The 19,645-nt window shown below is 42.1% G+C and overlaps 2 protein-coding genes across 2 annotated transcripts in view; both read left to right on the top strand.

The window, feature by feature from the left end:
- Positions 1-19,645, top strand: part of DNAH8 (dynein axonemal heavy chain 8) — a 593,210-nt gene that overhangs the window by 75,479 nt on the left and 498,086 nt on the right. The window contains exons 10-11 of the mRNA XM_050948396.1: positions 5,750-5,863; positions 18,814-18,921. Of these exons, the coding sequence (XP_050804353.1) occupies positions 5,750-5,863; positions 18,814-18,921 (222 nt within the window). The remainder of the gene's footprint in view (positions 1-5,749; positions 5,864-18,813; positions 18,922-19,645) is intronic.
- Positions 1-19,645, top strand: part of LOC127048750 (myb/SANT-like DNA-binding domain-containing protein 2) — a 366,512-nt gene that overhangs the window by 173,605 nt on the left and 173,262 nt on the right. The gene's annotated exons all lie outside the window — the stretch shown is intronic.

Here is a 19,645-nt window from a genome sequence, read left to right as displayed (position 1 = left end):
CTCATAGAATAACTGGTTGTAGAGGGGAACGTTAGTTCAAGTGATCACAAGTTAATTCAGTTTAAATTAAACGGAAGAATAAATAAAAAGAATTCTGCATCTAGAGTTCTTGATTTCAAAAGGGCAAACTTTAAATAATTTAAGGGAATTAGTTAAGGAAGTGGACTGGACTGAAGAGTTCAAGGATCTGAGTATGAGGAGGCTTGGAATTACTTTAAGTCAAGTTGCAGAAACTGTCTGGATCCTGCATCTCAAGTAAGAGGAAAAATGCATAGGGAAGGGTTGCAAACCAAACTGGATGAACAAGCATCTAAAACAGGTTATTAAGAGAAAGCAGAAAGCCTATAAGGAATGGAAGATGGGTTGGATCAGCAAAGAAAGCTACCTCTCGGAGGTCAGAAAGTGTAAGGAAAAAGTGAGAACTGCCAAAAGCCAAGCACAGTTGGACCTCGTAAAGGAAATTAAAACTAATAGTAAAAGGTTTTTTAGCCATATAAGTGAAAAGAAAATAAGAAAAGAAAAAATGGGACTGCTAGGCACTGAGGATGGATTGGAGATCAAAGATAATCCAGGCGTGGCCAAATACCTAAACGAATACTTTGCCTCAGTTTTTAATAAGGATAATGAGAAGTTTAGGATTAGTGGCAGGAGAGCTAATGGAAACAAGGATATGAGAGTAGAAATTAACGTATCTGTGATGGAAGCCAAACTCAAACAGCTTAATGGGACCAAATGACCCTGGATAATCTCTATTCAAGAATATTAAAGGAGCTAGTACATTAAATTTCAAGGACAAAAGCAAGGATTTTTAATGAATCCATAAATTCGGGGTTGTACTCTATGACTGGAGAATTATTAATATAGTACCTATCTTTAAGAAAAGAGAAAAAATGATCTGGGAAACTACTGGCCTCTGTTGCATGCAAGATCTTGGAACAAATTTTGAAAGAGAGAGAAAGTAGTTAAGGACGTAGAGGTAAATGGTTATTGGGATAAAACACAATATTGTTTTGCAAAAGGTAGATTGTGCCCAACCAACCTGATCTTTTTCCTTTAGAAGATAACTGATTTTTTTAGGCAAAGGAAAGGCAGTTGATCTAATCTGCCTGGATTTCAGTAAAGCATTTGATACAGTTACACATGGGGAATTATTAAATTGGAGAAGATGGGGATTAATATGAGAACGCAAAGGTGGATAAGGGACTGGTTAAATGGAAGACTACAAGGGGTCACACTGAAAGGTGAACTGTCAGAATGGAGCATAGTTACTAATGGAGTTCAGGGATCAGTCCTGGGATCAGTCTTAATAAACATTTTCACAGAGAACCTTGGGAGTAAAATTGGGAGTGTGTTAATAAAATTGGTGGATGACACAAAGTTGGGAGGTTTTGCCAATAAGGAGGAGGATCGGAATAGCATATTAGAATATTTGGATGATCTTGAAAATGGAAGTGATAGAAGTGGGATTAAATTTAATAATTCAAAGTGCAAGGCTCATGGATTTAGGGACTAACAACAATAACCTGGGGACTTATTATTTGGAAGCGACAGAGAAGGAGAAAGACCTGGGTGAATTGCTTGATCTTAGGATGACTATGAGCTGCCAATGTGATGCAGCCATGAAAAAGGCTAACACAATCCTAGGAATAGGGAAGTGTTACCACCATTATACAAGGTGGTATACCCTGTTGAAAACTCATTTGGAATACTGTGTGCAGTTTTGGTTTCCATTGTTTACGAAAGGTGAATTCAAACTGCATTCAAACTGAGAGGAAACTTCAGGTGCTTGACTTGTTTATCCTAACAAAAGAAAGGCTGAGGGGAGACATGATTGCTCTCTGTAAGTACATCAGTAGGATAAATACCAGAGAGAGAGAAGTTACTCAAATTAAGGGACAATGTTGGTACAAGAACAAATGGATATGAATTGGCCATCAACAAATTTGGGCTTGAAATTCGATGTGTCTTTCTAACCATCAGAGGAGTCAAGCTCTGAAATAGCCTCCCAAGGGGAGCACTAGGGGCAAAAAACCCTAATTGGTTTCAAGACTGATCTTGATAAGTTTATGGAGTGGATGGTATGATGAGATTTCATGTGGCCCATCTGTGACTCCTAGTAGCAAATATTTCCAACGGTAGGAGATGAGACATCAGATGGGTGGGGCTCTGAGTTACTACAGAGAATTCTTTCGCAGGTATATGGCTGGTGGGTCTTGCTGACATGCTCAGGGTCTAACTGTTGCTATATTTGGGGTCAGGAAGGAATTTTTCCCCAGGTCACATGGGCAGAGGCATTGTGGGTTTTTTTGCCTTTCTCTGCAGCATGGGGGACGGGTCACTTGCTGGCTTAAACTAGAGTAAATGATGGATTCTCTGTAACTTGAAGTCTTTAAATCATGGTTTGAGGATTTCAGTAATTCAACCAAAAGTTATTGGTCTATTACAGGAGTACTTGGGTGAAGTTCTGTGACCTGTGATGTGCAGGAGGTGTGATTAGATGATCATGATGGTCCCTTCTGGCCTTAAAGTCTATGAACCTATTAGGCTGGATCTGTTTGGTTGCAAGCTTTATTCTTCAGGAAGTGTGAAACTCAGGATTGCAAACTGGCAGACACCCCTGAGTAGATATGATTTCACCCTTTGGGAGAGCATCAAAAAATTTGACAAGTTACCAGAGGGCTGTAGACATGGGAGCTGATCATTCCTGGCTTTGGGTGGTGTTCCTTAGAGGTAGCTCACAATGCAGTTAGGGAGCTTCACTATTTTGGTTACTAATAAAGGATTTATTACTAGAATTGGTCTGATAACTATTGAGCTGGGTGTGTGCAGGTGTGGGTTCATTAACATTTGGAGCAGAGATCTCCCATCATGCCGTGCTTCCCTGCTTTTCTGGTCCTAGAGTTCTATGTGGTTCTTGAAGTGGAATCTCTGTTCTCCATTCTGAATACTAATGAATATGCCTCCTTGTTTCATCAATGCAAATGAGGCTAGGGGAGTTTCCTTAATTCTGTCATCCATATCCCAAGGGTTTAGGTGTGTCTCCCACTGCCTTTTCATAGCTTTTTGTAAGTCTTTCTTCTGATTGGTTTTGGTTCAAGCAGAGGTGGGGCAGGCTTTCATGAGTCAGACAGGCTGGGTACTGTGCCCTGGTACTCCAAGAACACAGAGCTGCTAGGTAAGACTCAGGGGAACAGGCTTCGGGTCCAGCTACTTCCTGTTTCCCTAAGTGATGAATGGTTGCCATTATCAGTTCACGATGCTCTCTTTCAGTCTGCCAGCTGCTCCTATGAAATTCACAAAATGCATGGTGGTGGTGGCAGCCCATCTTCAATAATTAGGTGTCCATGTGTTTCTATACTTGGAGGACTGGTGTATCAGAGGTTGGTCTGAGGCTCAAGTCCTATGTAGCCTATCCACTGTCCTGTCCACATTCTATATTCTGGGTTTCCTAGAAAATTGAGACAAATCCTGAAAACCCTCCTGCTGGTCACAGATGTGTCTTCTCTGGGTGGGGGAGCTCATATGAGGTCCCTACAGGTGCAAGGTTTTTGGTCATGGAGGTGTCTAGATTCTCACATAAATGTCAGGAAGCTAAAAGCGCTATGTCTAGCCTGCTTGGCCTTCCTTTCCCACATAGTGGGAAAAAATCGATCAATTCTGACACATAATTCAGTGACCATGTTTTACCTAAACCAATAAGGAGGAGCAACTCTTCCAGGAAGCAATCCATCTCTGAGATTTTTGTATAATCCACTCAATTCATCTCAAAGCTTCTTATCTTCCAGGAAAACAGAACATACTAGTGCATCAGCTGAGCAGATCCTTCTCCAATCAACACAAGTGGTCATTAGAACCAGACATGGCCAGGTCCATCTTCCAGCTGAGGGGGACTCCCCAAGTGGATCTGTTTTCAAAAAGAAAATGCCATCAATTCTGTTCCTGGGGAGGACTTAGCCCAGGCTCACTGAGAGATGTTTTTCTCCTATCCTGGAAGAATTACCTCCTGCAAGCCTTCCCTCTGATTCCTTTACTGCCCAGAGTCTTATTCAAAATAAAATGAAACCATGCTAGCTACATCCTTATAGCACTAGTGTGGCTCCTCACCACTTGTACTCAATCCTACTAACCTTGTCAGCTGAGCCTCTGTCTTTCCCGTTAGATCCAGACATAATCTCCTGTGACCATGGGCATCTGCTCCATCCTAACCTCCAAGGTCTCTAACATTGTGGATGCTTCATGACTGACACCCTTTGAAAAGTTCTGCTTGAAGGATGTGCAAAAAGTGCTTCTGAATAACAGAAAACTCTCATCTAGAAACACTTACCTCACTAAGTGGAAGTGCTTCTCCATTTGATCTCATAGGAAAGATGCATCTCCAGAGTAAGCACCTTGCACCTCGTACTGGACTATCTTCCAGGTCTAAAAAAGAGTTTGGCTATTAACTCAATCAGGGTACATCTGGCAGCTATTTCAGCCTTTCACATCTAAGTGGATCATAGATCCCTTTTCTCCAACTCCAGCATCACCTGATTCTTACAGGGTATGGCCAAACTGTGCCTTCAAATACAAGACACCATCCCGCCTTGGGATCTGATTTTAGTCCTAACAAAATTGATGGTACCTCCCTTCAAACCCCTTGCAACTTGTTCTCTCCTCTGTGAAGGTTACATTTCTGGTGGCAATTACCTCAGCCAGAAGGGTGGGTTAGTGGAGAGTTCTAGTGTCAGAAACCCCCATATAGAGTTTTTCATAAAGATAAAGTTTATATCTGCCTTCAACTGACATTTCTTACAAAAATAGTCTCTAAATTTTGTGTTAAACAAGCAATCTGTGTACCCACATTTTTTCTGAAACCCCATACACTTAGAGATGAGGAAAAGCTTCACTTCTTGGATGTAAGAAGGGCTTTAAGTTTCTGCCTGGAGCATGCTAAATCTCTACAGATCCTCTACACAACTCGTTATAGCAGTTGCAGAGAGAGGTAGGGGCCCTCCAGTTTCCATTCAGAAAGTCTCATCCTGGATCTTTTTGCGCATTCGCTTATGCTACCAATTGGCTAATACTATCCAGCCAGCTGCAGTGTTGGCACATTCTACTAGAACTCGGGCAGCTTCTGCAGCTTTCCTGGAACACGTGCCAGTTCTAGACATTTGTAAAGCAGGGACTTGGTCATCACTCCACACTTTCACTTCTCATTATGCCAATTCCCATCAGTCCAGAGACAATGCCAGTTTCAGATGGGGTGTCTTGCAATAATTGTTCAGATAGACTCTGAACCCAACTCCCTGTGTGTTTGCTTGTGAGTCACTTACAGTGGAATTGATGTGCAATCACTTGAAGAAGAAAAAACAATTACCCACCTTTCCATAACTGTTGTTCTTTGAGATATGTTGCATATGTCCTTTCCATGACCTACCCAACCTGCCCTCTGTATCGGAATCTGTCTGATACAAAGGAACTGAGGAGGACAGGAGCGGCTCCACTCTCTTCTACCAGCTTGCAATAGTGCACGGCAACAGAGGACACTCGAGCCACTCCAACAGGTACTGCTGAGGGGAAAAACCTCCAACTTCTGTGCACAGGGCACACACCCACCTACAGTGGCATGGATATGTGCAACACATCTAGAAGAACAACAATTATGGAAAGGTAGATAACCATTTTTTACAAATGTGTATATTCTGCACATCTATATATTGGCAATAATATATTGATATGTATGAAATTTTCATAGTATTTTTCCCTCTAGATGTGGCGAGAGTTGGATGCCAGAATCACAGACACTGCAAATGAATCAAAAGATAATGTGAGATATTTATACACACTTGAAAAAGTATGTCAACCGCTTTATAACTATGATCTTGTAAGTATACTTTTTGTGATTCTCAGTACACAGTTTAAATAGTCATATAGAATGCATAGAAAAACAGTAAACCTTAGGATAGAAGGAATCTTTGTGGGATATATTTTTCTAAATTCTTATGTAACTTGATATTTTTAAACTATCATTTTATTGGACTAGATGCAATGAAATATTAATTATTGTACCTTTTTGCATAGAAATTAAGTTTAAATTCCTATATTTTTTAAACTTGTATTTTATTAACAATTTTGACCGTCCATTTTGCCTTTCTTGAAATTGTATATACTTTTTTAAGAAGCTAAAACAGGAAAAAATACATTCATGTATACTACAGAGGTCATATAATTAAATTTAGTGGCTTTCATTAAAAATTCAGCATGTGCCGACAATAACAATACAATTGTATCCAAGAAACCACAGTTTCTCTAATACATGAAATATATGTTAATTTGTTAACAAATGTTGCAAGGCTGCCTAAGAGTAGCAAGATAGGGGCAGAAAATGGTCCAAGATGATATAATTTAAGAGGGAGGAGAACTCATATGTGAGCACATACAGTTTAATCATCAGAAGAATATAATTTGAAAAGTACCTTTTTTGTTCCTTTTGAATTCCAGATTTCTTTCTACTTTTGCAGATTAGTGAATCATAGTAACTCTTTACAGGCAGCTAACACAGGTCTGTGTTTAGAAGAAGAAACAGCCTTCATGTCTGAAACACTCATTTCAATTAACATGCACAAAAAAGAAATAGCAAGTGATTCTAGAAGATCCACAAGTCTGCTACTAAAAATATATATATTCATCATGTTTGATTCAGTCCCCTCAGTTAGTCTGGTAATGAATAAGACTCTCACACCCAAGTAATTTTATTGAAATTCACAGCTTTGCTTCTCTGCCTTTATTTTCCAGTTGGGAGGATACGTCAGCTAAGGTATTTGTACAGCCTCCATTATTGTCATCTTTGAGCACCTCATAATACCTCTGTGAGATAGGGAAATATCTGCGTTGTACAAATTGGAAACTGGCTTGTGTGAGGTCACACAGGAAGTTTTCAGCAGAGTAGAGAATTGAGCCTGAGTCTCAAGTTGCAGGCTCGCACCCTAACCAGTCTTCTTTCTCATACAGTTTGTGGTATCTGGTTTCCCTCTTCCTCAGACAGCAGGCATGGAAGCTGGTCAGTCTATGTATAAAATTCAATTTCTTCCATGCCACCATTAGAGAGGGTTTTGTCCAACTGCTTGGCCCCTGGGCTCAGAACATTCCAGTTTATTCTGGCCAAGGATTCTCCCATTCTGAGAAGTAGGGCTTTTTCCTCCTGTACTCCCTAATATATTCATACACAAGCCGGGGGGATGCAGGGGTTTCTATCCGATTCTTGTCCTCTACTTCATAAAAGATTTGCCAGTCATGATTTGAGATAGAAACTCCCAGGTCCTCACTTCAAGTCATCCCATCTCCTCTGTTCAGTGGACCTAAAAGATACACACCTTCTATCATATCCCCATCTGTTAACATCATCCAGGTCTTTCAGCTTCTACTCTCATTTAGCTCACGGACAAAATCGATCACTGTGTTATGAATCATGGATACCTAATCTATTGGGAGACAGCATAAGGAAATAATGCCTTTAGGAACATAGATAGCAAAGGTTTTCTTTTTCAAGTTTTATCAAACTCTCTTATCTTCTGTAGCCAGGTGTAAGAGGAATGCAAGTGTTCATAAATTCCTGCTGACTCATTGTGATGCGCAGTTTGTTGACTCTACCCAGGATGTAAAGAGGGATTGTCTCCTTGGGTGAGGTAACTAGGTCTGGGATTAGAGGTTCTATTGTGAAATTGTTAGAAACAATTTAGCCTGGAGGAGAAAGCTTAAATTGACCTTTGTTTGGTATTATTTTTATTTCAAGTGACAAAAGAAGATATTTAGGAAGAGGGGTAGATTTGGGCATTAATCCAGAGTGTGTATGCTCTTTTCTAGAGTGTGGTAAGGACTCAGCTTTTCCTGACAGGGTCCTTTCCAATTTCTTCCTCTCCAATCAGGTTGATTTTACAGCTCATGGACTGAGTGAACCTTATCCTGAAGGGTTGTTTTTATCTTTATTTTCTTCAAAGATTCTTCCTTCTTCAGTGGTATTCTTTCTTGGAAGATCTCCTTTCGCTCCCTTACCCTTTAATGAACCAGTTATGTAATAGTGCTGCTCCACTTTGGTTACTATGGTCCTGAGCTTCTCTTCCTACTCATCTGATTGTATCAAAATGATACTCCCATTTTGGTCCCTATCTTCTAATACAAAAAACATAACTTTTCTTGGTGTTAGACCAGTGTTGAATGATCCTTTTAGATGTGTAGTCTTAAAAAAATAAATATTCCAGTACCCCCTAGTCTGGTTTATCACCCTAGCTGAAGTAGCATATGTAAATAGATAGTGCTGAACACCCGAACCCATACAGTTGTCCTTCTTCTTACCTTCCCTCTGCATCTGGGTAGAGCCTTGCCTTGTTTTCATCAGAGTGGTTTAGCTTATGCAAAGAATACTTCATGGAGGATTTTAGAAAAATAGAGCCTACTGCTCCCTGTCTTCAAGGTAGTATGATAGCAACATACGTCTTCAACAGTTGATTAGTTCACCAGAGTTCACTTTTTGTTCTTATATGACCTAATAATGAAACCTCATCATGTCATAAGTGCTAATAGTCTCAGGGTATGACAATATCTTGGCAGGGAACTTTAAAATATCTTTCTCTTACATAGGAGTACCGTAAGTACTCATTATATAGGAATTCCACCAGGATTTCAACAATTTCCACCCCACCATCAACCTCAGCCTGGACCAGTCCACACAAGAGATCCACTTCCTGGACACAACAGTGCAAATAAGCTATGGTCACATAAACACCACCCTATACCAGAAACCCCTCAAGGGCCTCCTTCCCATGGGTCCAGATGATGAAGATGTCATCAATGTAGCACAAGTAGAGTAGGGGCGCTAAGGGACAAGAGTTGAGGAAGCGTTGTTCTAAGTCAGCCATAAAAATGTTGCCATACTGTAGTGCCATGTGGATACCCATAGCAGTGCCGCTAATTTGAAGGTATAAATTGTCCCCAGATCTGAAATAGTTACAGGTAAGGACAAAGTCACAAAATCAGACATCAAGAATTGTAACATTCGAAAACCAGTAGGAAAGCGCTTCAGTCTCCCTGGACACTCAATAACAGACTTAAAAGTAGTAATTCTTCAACAAAAAAACTTCAAAACCAGACTTCAAGGAGAAACTGCAGAACTGGAATTAATTTGCAAACTGGGCACCATCAAATTAGGTCTGAATAAAGACTGAGAGTGGCTGGGTCAATACAAAAAGTAATTTTTCCTCTGTTGATATTCACCCCTTCTTGTCAACTGTTGAGAATAGGCCACTTCCACCTTGATTGAATTGCCCTCATTAGTACTGACCCCCTCCCACTTGATAAGGCAACTCCCATCTTTTCATGTACTATACTATATATACTGCTTACTGTATTTTTCACTCCATGCATAGGATGAAGTGGGTTTTAGCCCATGAAAGTTTATGCCCAAATAAATTTGTTAGTCTCTAAGGTGCCACAAGGACTCCTCATGATTTTTGTTCTAGAGTAGTTATTAGTATGAACGACAGGACCTCTTATCCTTAGAGAGATCATCATAAAAGTGAGAGGGAAGAGACTGTCATAGTTCCTGAGCTAACTGCACCTTTGACCCCTTTGTGGTCTCCTTGAAGGCACCCCACTTAGGTGTCAGGTCTCTTGCTATCACCTTTCTTGAGGTGGGGTATTGTGACCCTCTTCCTCTAAGGGGTTTAGGCTGAAGTTCCTCCTACAATTCATTGTGATTTCCCTCAGCAGACCTGACTTTGGTTCAATAGTTGCAGCTCTTTAATCTCAGGGTCAATGACAGGGTTAATCAGTGACCAGCCAGTCTTCATAAACCAAATATTATTTATTCAGAACAAAAGTATTACAGAGAAAACATATCTTAAAATATTAAACAACTTATATGCATGTCTGGCTTACTGAGTGTCACCCATCTTGTACATGGAGACTATGTATTTCAAAATTCTTCAGGTCCTGTCACGGGGTTTGTCTGTCTCATCATAGTATCATGTCAGTTTTTAGATAGGGTGAAAGTGACCTCCTCTCCTTGTTACTGTGGTCATTTTATACATTTGTTCTCTGGTGTCTCTTTAATCACATCAAAGTAGTATATGCAATTTCTCTAAGGGGGTGAGACTACCTAGATTTGCTGTCTCCCTAGGAATTTGCATTAATTACACCCCTGTGATTTTAGTTTCTGCACAAGACTCTTTAATAGTTACACCATGGAGCCAGAATACAACCCCTACCTTAAAGTTTCTTATAACATTTAGAAAGTTAATACAATAATCTGGACATTTCAGGTGTATGTATATTGGGCACAGAGACCTGTTAAAATCTGAAATATAGTCCATCCTCCTATTAGTACAGAATAATTAACTGTAGTTCTTAGGTAAGTCTATGACAGTTTTAGATGTCCCATGAGCTGCAATTTCCACCTTCTATGGGTGATTGCTCCATTATCTAAAATCTTTGCTAGGCAGTTTTCTTCTTGCTATTCAATCTAAAATTTACCCTTAATTAGGTATGCTATGCTTGATGGAAATGTCCTTAAAGATTATTCATTACAGGGAAAGAGATGATTTTAAAATATTTAGGAGCAAGTGGAATTTCACACCAGGAATTTCAAGAATTCTTTCAAATATCAATATCAGAGGGCTAGGGCTTAAGACTCTGAGGCCCTGATTCAACAAAATACTTAAACACATACTTACCTTTAAGAATTCACTAGTCCCAGTTGTAGTTTGAGGGGATTACTATTGTGTTTAAATTTGAGAATGTGCCTAAGCATTTTGTTGAATCAGGGCCTTAGAATCACAGAATATCAGGATTGGAAGGGACCTCAGGAGGTGATCTAGTCCAACCCCCTGCTCAAAGCAGGACCAATCCCCAGACAGATTTTTACCCCCGTTCCCTAAATGGCCCCCTCAAGGATTGAACTCACAATGTTGGGTTTAGCAGGCCACTGCTCAAAGTTCTTGTGCTGGGTATTCCCATCTCAGCAAGATACTGACAAATGCCTCTGTACAACTTCAATTTTTTTGAGTAATGTCCCTATGGATGCTCCACTTCAAGTGTGAATGTGCCCCACATGAATTCAATCATAGATTTTAGGTAGTGGTGCTCATCCGGCCCATGCATGCACTCAACACAGTCTCATGCTCTGCACTGAGGCTATATAGAGTTGTGTGAACAAACTGTCCTCCGTTCCTTGTCAACCACCTCAGCCTGAGACAGTGTCTCAGTTCAACTTATGTTAACTTTTTTTTTGCATAGTTTTACTAAGTTTAGTTATAGTAGTAGTTAGTAAATAAAATAAATAAATAAAGTTTGTAAGAGCCTGTGTCTTTTCAGTTTCTTCCTTTGGGGGAACATTATGTTACTAGGAGTGTATATCTGGCTCTCTGAGATTTAAATGTTGCCTTTCATGCCACAAGGCTTTCCCAGTGAATGATGGGCACTGCTGTTGCATCTGTTGCCTTGAGGAATCACATGTCCCCCAAAAGTGTAACTTTGTCTGTTTTTAAAATTGAGAGGCAGAACAAACTGGGAGATCATGATAGAGACCTCCCGCTATCCTGCTTCTGACCCAAGCCGTGGGACCCTGTCTCCCACATACACTGGTTTGTGAGCAAGTTGAGCACCTCACCTGCTTCGGCACAGCACTCTCCCATATCTTCTAAGAGGAAAACTCAAGATTGTTTTGAGAAAGACTCTAGGAAAATGAGTTAAGGTTCCTCAGGTCAGGAAATGTCTTCAAAGAAATCCTGGTCATCAGCTGAAACAGCTACATTGACACCCACTAGTTCCCAACTCGATACCAATGAGACTGCAGGTTCCTCAGCTACTAGCAGCGACACTGAACCCAGAGAACCTAAGGATTTTGGATTTGAAGGGTTATCAGTACCATCAGGGGATTGAGGCAACAAAGAAGACAACTTCCTCTTCTAAGGGTATGTCTACACTACGAAATTAGGTCAAATTTATAGAAGTCTTTTTTTAGAAATCATTTTTATACAGTCGATTGTGTGTGTCCCCACACAAAATGCTCTAAGTGCATTAAGTCGACGGACTGTATCCACAGTACCGAGGCTAGTGTCGACTTCTAGAGCATTGCACTGTGGGTAGCTGTGAGTAGCTATCACACAGTTCCCACAGTCTCCACCACCCACTAGAATTCTGGGTTGAGATCCCAATGCCTGATGGGGCAAAAACAGTGTTGCAGGTGGTTCTGGGTACATGTCAGGCCCCCCTCTCCCTCCCTCCGTGAAAGCAATGGCAGACAATTGTTTCGTGCTTTTTTTCCTAGGTTACCTGAGCAGACGTCATACCACAACAAGCATGGAGCTCGCTCAGCTCACCGTCACCATACGTCTCCTGGATGCTGGCAGACGTGGGACTGCATTGCTACACAGCAGCAGCTCATTGCCATTTGGCAGCAGATGGTGAATTATGATTGGTAGCCATCGTCATCATATTCCTGGGTGCTCTTTTAGCCGACCTCAGTGAGGTCAGTCGGGGTGCCTGGGCAGACGTGGGAGTGACTCAGCCAGATCATTCCCATCTTCTGCTGAGCACCCAGGAGATGATGATGGCTAGCAGTCCTACTGCACCGTCTTCTGGCGAGCAGCCAGAAGATGATGATGGCCAGCAATTGTAATGCAGCATCTTCTGCCGAGCACCCGGGAGATGAGGATGGCTAGCAGTCATGCTGCACTGTCTGCTGCCAGCCTAAGATGTAAAAGATAGATGGATCAAAACAAGAAATTGACCTGATTTATTTTGAGTTCAATCCTTGAGGGGGCCATTCTGTGTGACAGTTGTTTGTGTTTCTCCTTGATGCAAAGCCACTCCTTTTGTTGATTGTAATTCCCTGTAAGCCATGTCGTCAGTCGCCCCTCCCTCCGTCAGAGCAACGGCAGACAATTGTTTCGCGCAAAACCAGGCAAGGAGGCGACAGCAGTGCGGTGACGAGAGGGACATGGTCATAGACTTCTCACAAAGTGCAGGCTGGGCAATGTGCACATCATGCTGGTGAGCTCTGCAAACACGCTGGCAAAAGAGGAAATGAAATTCAAAAGTTCGCGGGCCTTTTCCTGTCTACCTGGCCAGTGCATCTGAGCTGAGCGCGCTGTCCAGAGCGGTCACAATGGAGCACTCTGGGATAGCTCCTGGAGGCAATGTGCACATCATGCTGGTGAGCTCTGCAAACACGCTGGCAAAAGAGGAAATGAAATTCAAAAGTTCGCGGGCCTTTTCCTGTCTACCTGGCCAGTGCATCTGAGCTGAGCGCGCTGTCCAGAGCGGTCACAATGGAGCACTCTGGGATAGCTCCTGGAGGCCAATACCATTGAATTGCGTCCACACTATCCCAAATTCAACCCAGAAAGGCCCATTTCAGCGCTAATCCCCTCATTGGAGGTGGAGTAAAGAAATCGATTTAAAGAGCCCTTTAAGTCGAAAAAAGGGCTTCATTGTGTGGACGGGTCGAGGGCTAAATCGAGGTAACACTGTTAAAATGGACCTAAAGTCATAGTGTAGACCAGGCCTAAGAGGGTACTGTTACCCAGAGTTTTCAGAACCCAAAGCACTGGCAACTTTACTGTTTTCTCCAGGTGGTGTCAGGAATAAATCAGTGGGGATACAGTTCCTCTATCTGATATATGATTGATACAAACCAAAATGCCTTTTACCTAAAACTTTTTTTTATTAGGTCTTAAGGATGCGCACACACACGCGCACACACATTCTCACACAGTAGCAATAGATTCACAGCATTCCAAACATTTATAGTTACCTAACAAGTCTGAAATCGAGGAATCAACAGCCAGGCTTCTGGAGGGCCCTTCTTTCCGTCTATCTGCTGAGGAACTAAGGTGTCAGATCCTTGCCCAGAGAAAGCTTCCTCAGACTGCTCCTAAGCACACTTTCTAGCTAAAATTTTTGTAAATTTTCTCTGAACAGAGGACATAACTTATAATAGCCCCAATAGGCTAATAATCTTCTGTGCAACAGGTATTAACAATTAATTATTCTCCTTATCAGGAAAGCCTTACAATAATAAAGCAGTAACAACAATAAAACTTACATGTCAGAGGCACCTAAAACCAAAGCTATCCAAACATTCCTTCTATTTTCATGGAACCTTAACTCCTTGTCCCAACATCCTATTCTTATAGCAAAACTGCAAACATTTAGGTGCATGGCCTTGTCTCTCTATTTCTAGCTGTGTGATGTTTAGCTGGAAGTAGCGGAACACAGAAGATAACTGACTGCAGTACTGTCAAATTCTGGGATGCACGCAGGAATGTTAAATTTGGGGGTTACAGTACCAGTAAAGTCGTCCCACCTCTCAGTATCTAACATCTTAGTACCTCAGAAGACCAAGCGATCATCTAGCATGGTACATTCCTGAGAGTGCTTGAATTCCAGAGCACTGTTCACTCTGTCTTCTACAGTCACCTCTGCTCAGGCTACCGCCTTGTAATAATCACCATACCAGTACCACGAGAATTCGGATTTTCAAGGGACATAACTATGACAGAGATTCCTGATTCTCCTTTCTTTTGGTACTGATCTGTTCTTGGTACTGAGGGCCTCTACATCTCCAAACATTCACTTGGTATCAATGGAGTCTCCTCCATTTTCTACTGTGCTCCACCTTTAGAGAGAGATGATGGGGATTTTACTTCGGCTTATTGGATATCTATTCAAGGCTCCCCTCTGCATTATCAGAGGAGTATTTACCCCAGAGACTTCTAAGGAGAAAGAACACACTTGAAAAAGACATTCTCAAGCTCCATCCCAATGGTCTGAGTATATTTGGATGCTTACTTCTGTACCATATGGGCCCCTGCAATGGCCATATTGGGACCCCTGGGTGGCATACCATCAACAATTTTCTAGAACACTGAGCCTTACTCTTCAGCACAAAAAAGTAGAAAATCTCCTCCATTCTCTCTCCCATGAAGGCCTGAAGCATGAGAGGAGACTTTTGAGAAACAGGAGGCTAGAGCAAATAAGGAAGTCACTCTGTTAACTAACATCTCTTCATCCCCAGATGAAGCAGTCATGCCTCCTCTCTCATAGTTGACTGAGAATTTCAAGTGGTTTCAGGACTTCATTAAAAGGACAGAGGATTCCTTAGAAATACCACTTGAAGAAGTTAAGGACTCACAACGTAAGCTGCTAGACATTTTGCATACAGCATCATCTGCTCGAATTGTGCTTCTGATTAATGAGGTTCTATTGGATCCTGCAGAGTAATCTAGCAAACCCCAGTAATGATACTGCCCACCTCAAAAAGGGCTGATAAAAATATTATGTCCCATCTAAAGACTTGGAGTTTCTTCTTCGAGTAATGTTCCAATGGGTGCTCCACTGTAGGTGTATGTGTGTTGCTGTGCCTCTAATCAGAGATTTTTGGTAGCAGGGTCCATTGAGCTGTGATGTTCTCTCCTTCCTTCTGGTCTGCCTCAAGACTATCTAGCACTGCACGGGTGAACCCCTCTCACTTCCTTCTCAACCACCTTTGATCTCTAACCAGCAAGGTTGTCCCATCCTTATCTGTGTCATTAGCATAAGTAGTAGTTGTTTTTGTTTTTTTTGTTCTCCTTAATAGTTAGTTTCCCTTTATTTTTATTCTGTTGGGAGTAAAGGGAAAAAAAGAAGACAAAGATAGAAAAAACTTTAGTTTACGTTTCCTGCCCTGTCTGCGGGCAGTTCCCTCACCCCTGACAATGGTTAGTAGACTCTACATTTTTTCAGTTAAAAAAAAAGAAGAAAAGGAGAAAAGGAGTAAAGAAGACCTTTCTTCTGCATTCCTCATTGTTAGAGGATGATAGGCTCCCGCCCAGGGACATGCCCAGCTCTCCCTACCCCAAGAGATGCCTCTCCTGCAAGGAGTCGATTCCTGTAATGGCCAGACATGCTCACTGTATCTGGTACCTATAGGGTGACCAGATGTCCTGACTTTATAGGGACAGTCCCGATATTGGGGGCTTTTTCTTGTATAGGTGCCTATTACCTCTCATCCCCTGTCCTGATTTTTCACCCTTGCTATCTGGTCACCCTCGGTGCCTGGGAGAGTCTCACAGAAGTGCTTCACTTGTCACAGCTAAAATTGCAGTCTTGCAGGAACTGGAAGTTGAAGTTAAAACTCCTTATGGAGATGGCACTTCAGTCTCCCGGGGACTCCGGTGCTGACCTTGGATCATCCCCAGAGCCTTTAACTTCACAGGGGATAGGGTTGTGAAAAAAACCAACAACTTAGCAGACTCCCCCTGTAAAGGGCTTCCAGACATTGGCCAGCCAGAGGGGTTCCCCAGTGCGTCCACCTTGGTACTGATGGCACCGGAAACACATGGGCTCTGAGTAATTGGCCAGCCAGAGGAGCTCCCCAGTGTAGCCACCTCAGGACTGAGGGCATCAGCAGCTCTGAAGCATGGTACCCAGAAGGGGGCTTCCGCTATGAGCTCGGCTGCACCTGCTGCACCACATAGAGAAACCGGGGGGCTCAGGCAGTCAAGCTTTGAGGCAACAGTACCACCCCATAAGGAGACAGACAATTATTGTACCATCTCTAAAAGAGTGATACAGAGAAAAATTTGGTCCCAGGTGCAACAAACTCCCATCTAGGTACTCAACCATCAGTACTGACAATGTACCACAGACACTCCTCTGCGGTACCAAGTGAGCCCATGATACCCATGAGTTCTCGTACCCTGAGACCTGTTTGTTTCCGAGGCTTCTTGCATTCGTGTACAAGCACCTAAGATAACTAGCCAATTGCCCTGCTTTCTCAGTGTGAGTCAGGAGGCTTCCCCTGTTGCACCCTCCTCCGTGTTTCTTTCCAGTATCCAACTTCCCCACTTACTTCAGGGATTAGGTCTCCATCCCCTGGTGAACTTAGTTTAAAGCCCTCCTCTCTAGGTTAGCCTGCGAAAATGCTCTTCCCTCTCTTCGTTAGGTGGATCCCATCTCTTCCTAGCAATTCTTCTTCCTGGAACATCATCCCATGGTTGAAGAATCCAAAGCCCTCTCTCCAAAACCACCTGTGTAATCATGCATTTACTTTCACAATTTGATTGTCCCTACCTGTGTAGTAGTAGGATTTTATGTTTGTGTTTTGTATAAATTAGATGAAGGATGAAGAATAATAATGTGGCATGTATTAAATTTATTTATGTATGATTTGACCATATTCTGCCTGCCACCCTTTCTGAAAGCAGAAAGGAATGGCCTAGTATGCTATTGGTAAAGATGCATCAGCCAGAATCTTGTTTCTGAAGCTGATTCAAGGCAGTAATAGACTTTTAGGGTCACCACTTTGTTGTATGTTAAACATTAGCATTTTTAAATAAGTAAAAGAATGCAGTGATTGTTTTCCCCTGCATTGCAATTTGATGTTCCTGTTCAAATGTTCTGTGTAAATTTGTGTGTGAATGAGGAATGTGTGTGTTAGAAGATAAGTGTGAAGGCCATCACCGGACCAGATGTTCCAGGGAGGAATTGAGGACAGACATAAAGGTGCCAGGAGATTGCAACACACTCCTATTGAAATGTCAGAGGAGGGCAGATTGATAACTCTAAAAGAGAAGGCAGGCACTTGTCAATGGGGACAAGGTAGCTGTGATAAAAACTAGCATGGGGTAACTCCCTGAGAGACTGATGAAAGAACAAAATAAAGAATAAGAAGAACAATTCAAGAAAACAAGTACCTGTCAAATGGCGATTGATCACAGCATCATGGTGCAAAACTCATTGGTCCCAATGAAGGAAGATCACTATATGAACAGGGTGCTTTGCCATGAAACTTTGGGTTTATCTTGCCAAGATTTCCCAGGAGAATTGTGTCATGACCAACAGAGCCTGGCTCCTCCCTACCTGCGATCAGCCTCGCTGGCCACTAGGTTGCTCTGGACTCTGGACTGGTAACTATAACATCAGCTGGCGGGACAGTGTGTGTGTGTGTGTGTGATTGAATGTATATGTTAATTGTTGTATCTCCAATTAACGCAGCGTATTGCCTTTTCCCCTGAAAAAAGGTCCTGGGTGCTTCTTATAATCATAACACCTGGGCCTTTTCCTTCAACAGGGAGGATAGATGAGAACATGACTTGCACCTCAAACTCCTTTATCCTTCTTCTCAGAGCCACATAGTGTGCAGTGACCCGCTTGAGGTCATTCTTGGCAGTATCATTGGTGCCTATGTGGAGAAGTAACAAGGGGAAGCAGTCTGAGGGCTTGATCCGTCTCAGCAGACAGTCCATTGCATCCTCAATTCTAGCTCCAGGCAAGCAGCACACTTCTCGAGTTTCCCGGTCTGGATGGCAGATGGATGACTCAGTGTCCCTTAGGAGGGAGTCCCCGACCACCACCACCCATCTCCTCCTCTTGGGAGTGGTGGTCGTGGAACCCCCATCCCTAGGACAATGCATCCCATGCCTTCTGGTCGATGGGGCTTCCTTCTGATCCCTTCCATCAGATGACTCTTCCAAACCATTCTCCACTGTAGTACATGTGCAGAGAGCCTGAAAATGGTTTCTTACCTCTATCTGCACTGGGGGTACATGAGGTCTCCTCTTTCTTCTTTTGGAGGTCACACGCTGCCAATTTTCTTCCTCATTCTGCACTGCCCTCTCTGATTCTTCAGCACGCTGTGCCTGTAGTACTAAACGCTGACTTCTATGCAAGATGTGACTAGTTCTTTAAGACTGATGGATTTGATTTGATGAAAAATGTAATTTAGAAGTTGTGAATAGGAAACTTGGTAAGAGGAGAGAAGCTCACATAATTTTCTTAAACATATCTTTATTTTAGGTGTCTATGGCACATGGAATACAAAATTTGATTAATGCTATAAGAATGATTCACAGTGTTTCAAGGTATTACAATACTTCAGAGAGAATGACATCATTGTTTATAAAGGTAAGCACATTAGTATCCAGGTTTCATTTACATAAACCGTGATGAAAGCAAAAGCTCTGAATATGACATTGCAGAAACTCTTGTTTTACTTCAATCAGCAGGATATCTTGGTGAAAAGTGGTAAGGATTTTATAAAGCTGTGATGCCCACTACTAAATATATAACACTTCTGTTTTCATAGTATACAACAAATCAAGCACAAAGAAAACATCAGGCATTACAATTTGTTTCTTATAGCATTTTATATAGGCTCACAAATGTCTAGATTATGTCATCTTTATATTTAGTAGTCCCTTGCTCCGCAAATACTATTCAACATACAAAAAGAAAAGGAACTGTAGCAGAGTAAAAGTGGAGTCCCTACCCTCTTTTTTCCAAGAATTCTATGATGGACAAATAGGTGGCAGGTCCAAGCTTGACTGCTTTCTACTTCTTATCCTATAGGTCTGCTGCTGTCCTCTTAACTTCTCTCTCAGAGCTTGTCTATGTCTGGCCAAATGATACCCCCTTGTCAGGATACATTACAGCCTCTCTAGGACTCTTCCCAGGTTCTTTCACAGGGTTATTCCAAAACTTTTCTCAAACTCTTTCTTTGTGGAGACCCAGAGCCTGGCTTCTAGTCTCTCTAGACAGGTAGTGGCCTAGAACACCCCATCCAGAACTTCTGAGTTTTACTAGCTAAAACTCAAGCAGAGAAGACACCACATTTATTTTCTCAGGACAT

Source organism: Gopherus flavomarginatus, chromosome 4 (genome assembly GCF_025201925.1).
Source record: "Gopherus flavomarginatus isolate rGopFla2 chromosome 4, rGopFla2.mat.asm, whole genome shotgun sequence".
Classification (NCBI taxonomy): Eukaryota; Metazoa; Chordata; order Testudines; family Testudinidae; genus Gopherus; species Gopherus flavomarginatus.
The sequence above is the reverse complement of the archived record's forward strand: the minus strand, read 5'-3'. Positions and strand labels throughout refer to the sequence as shown.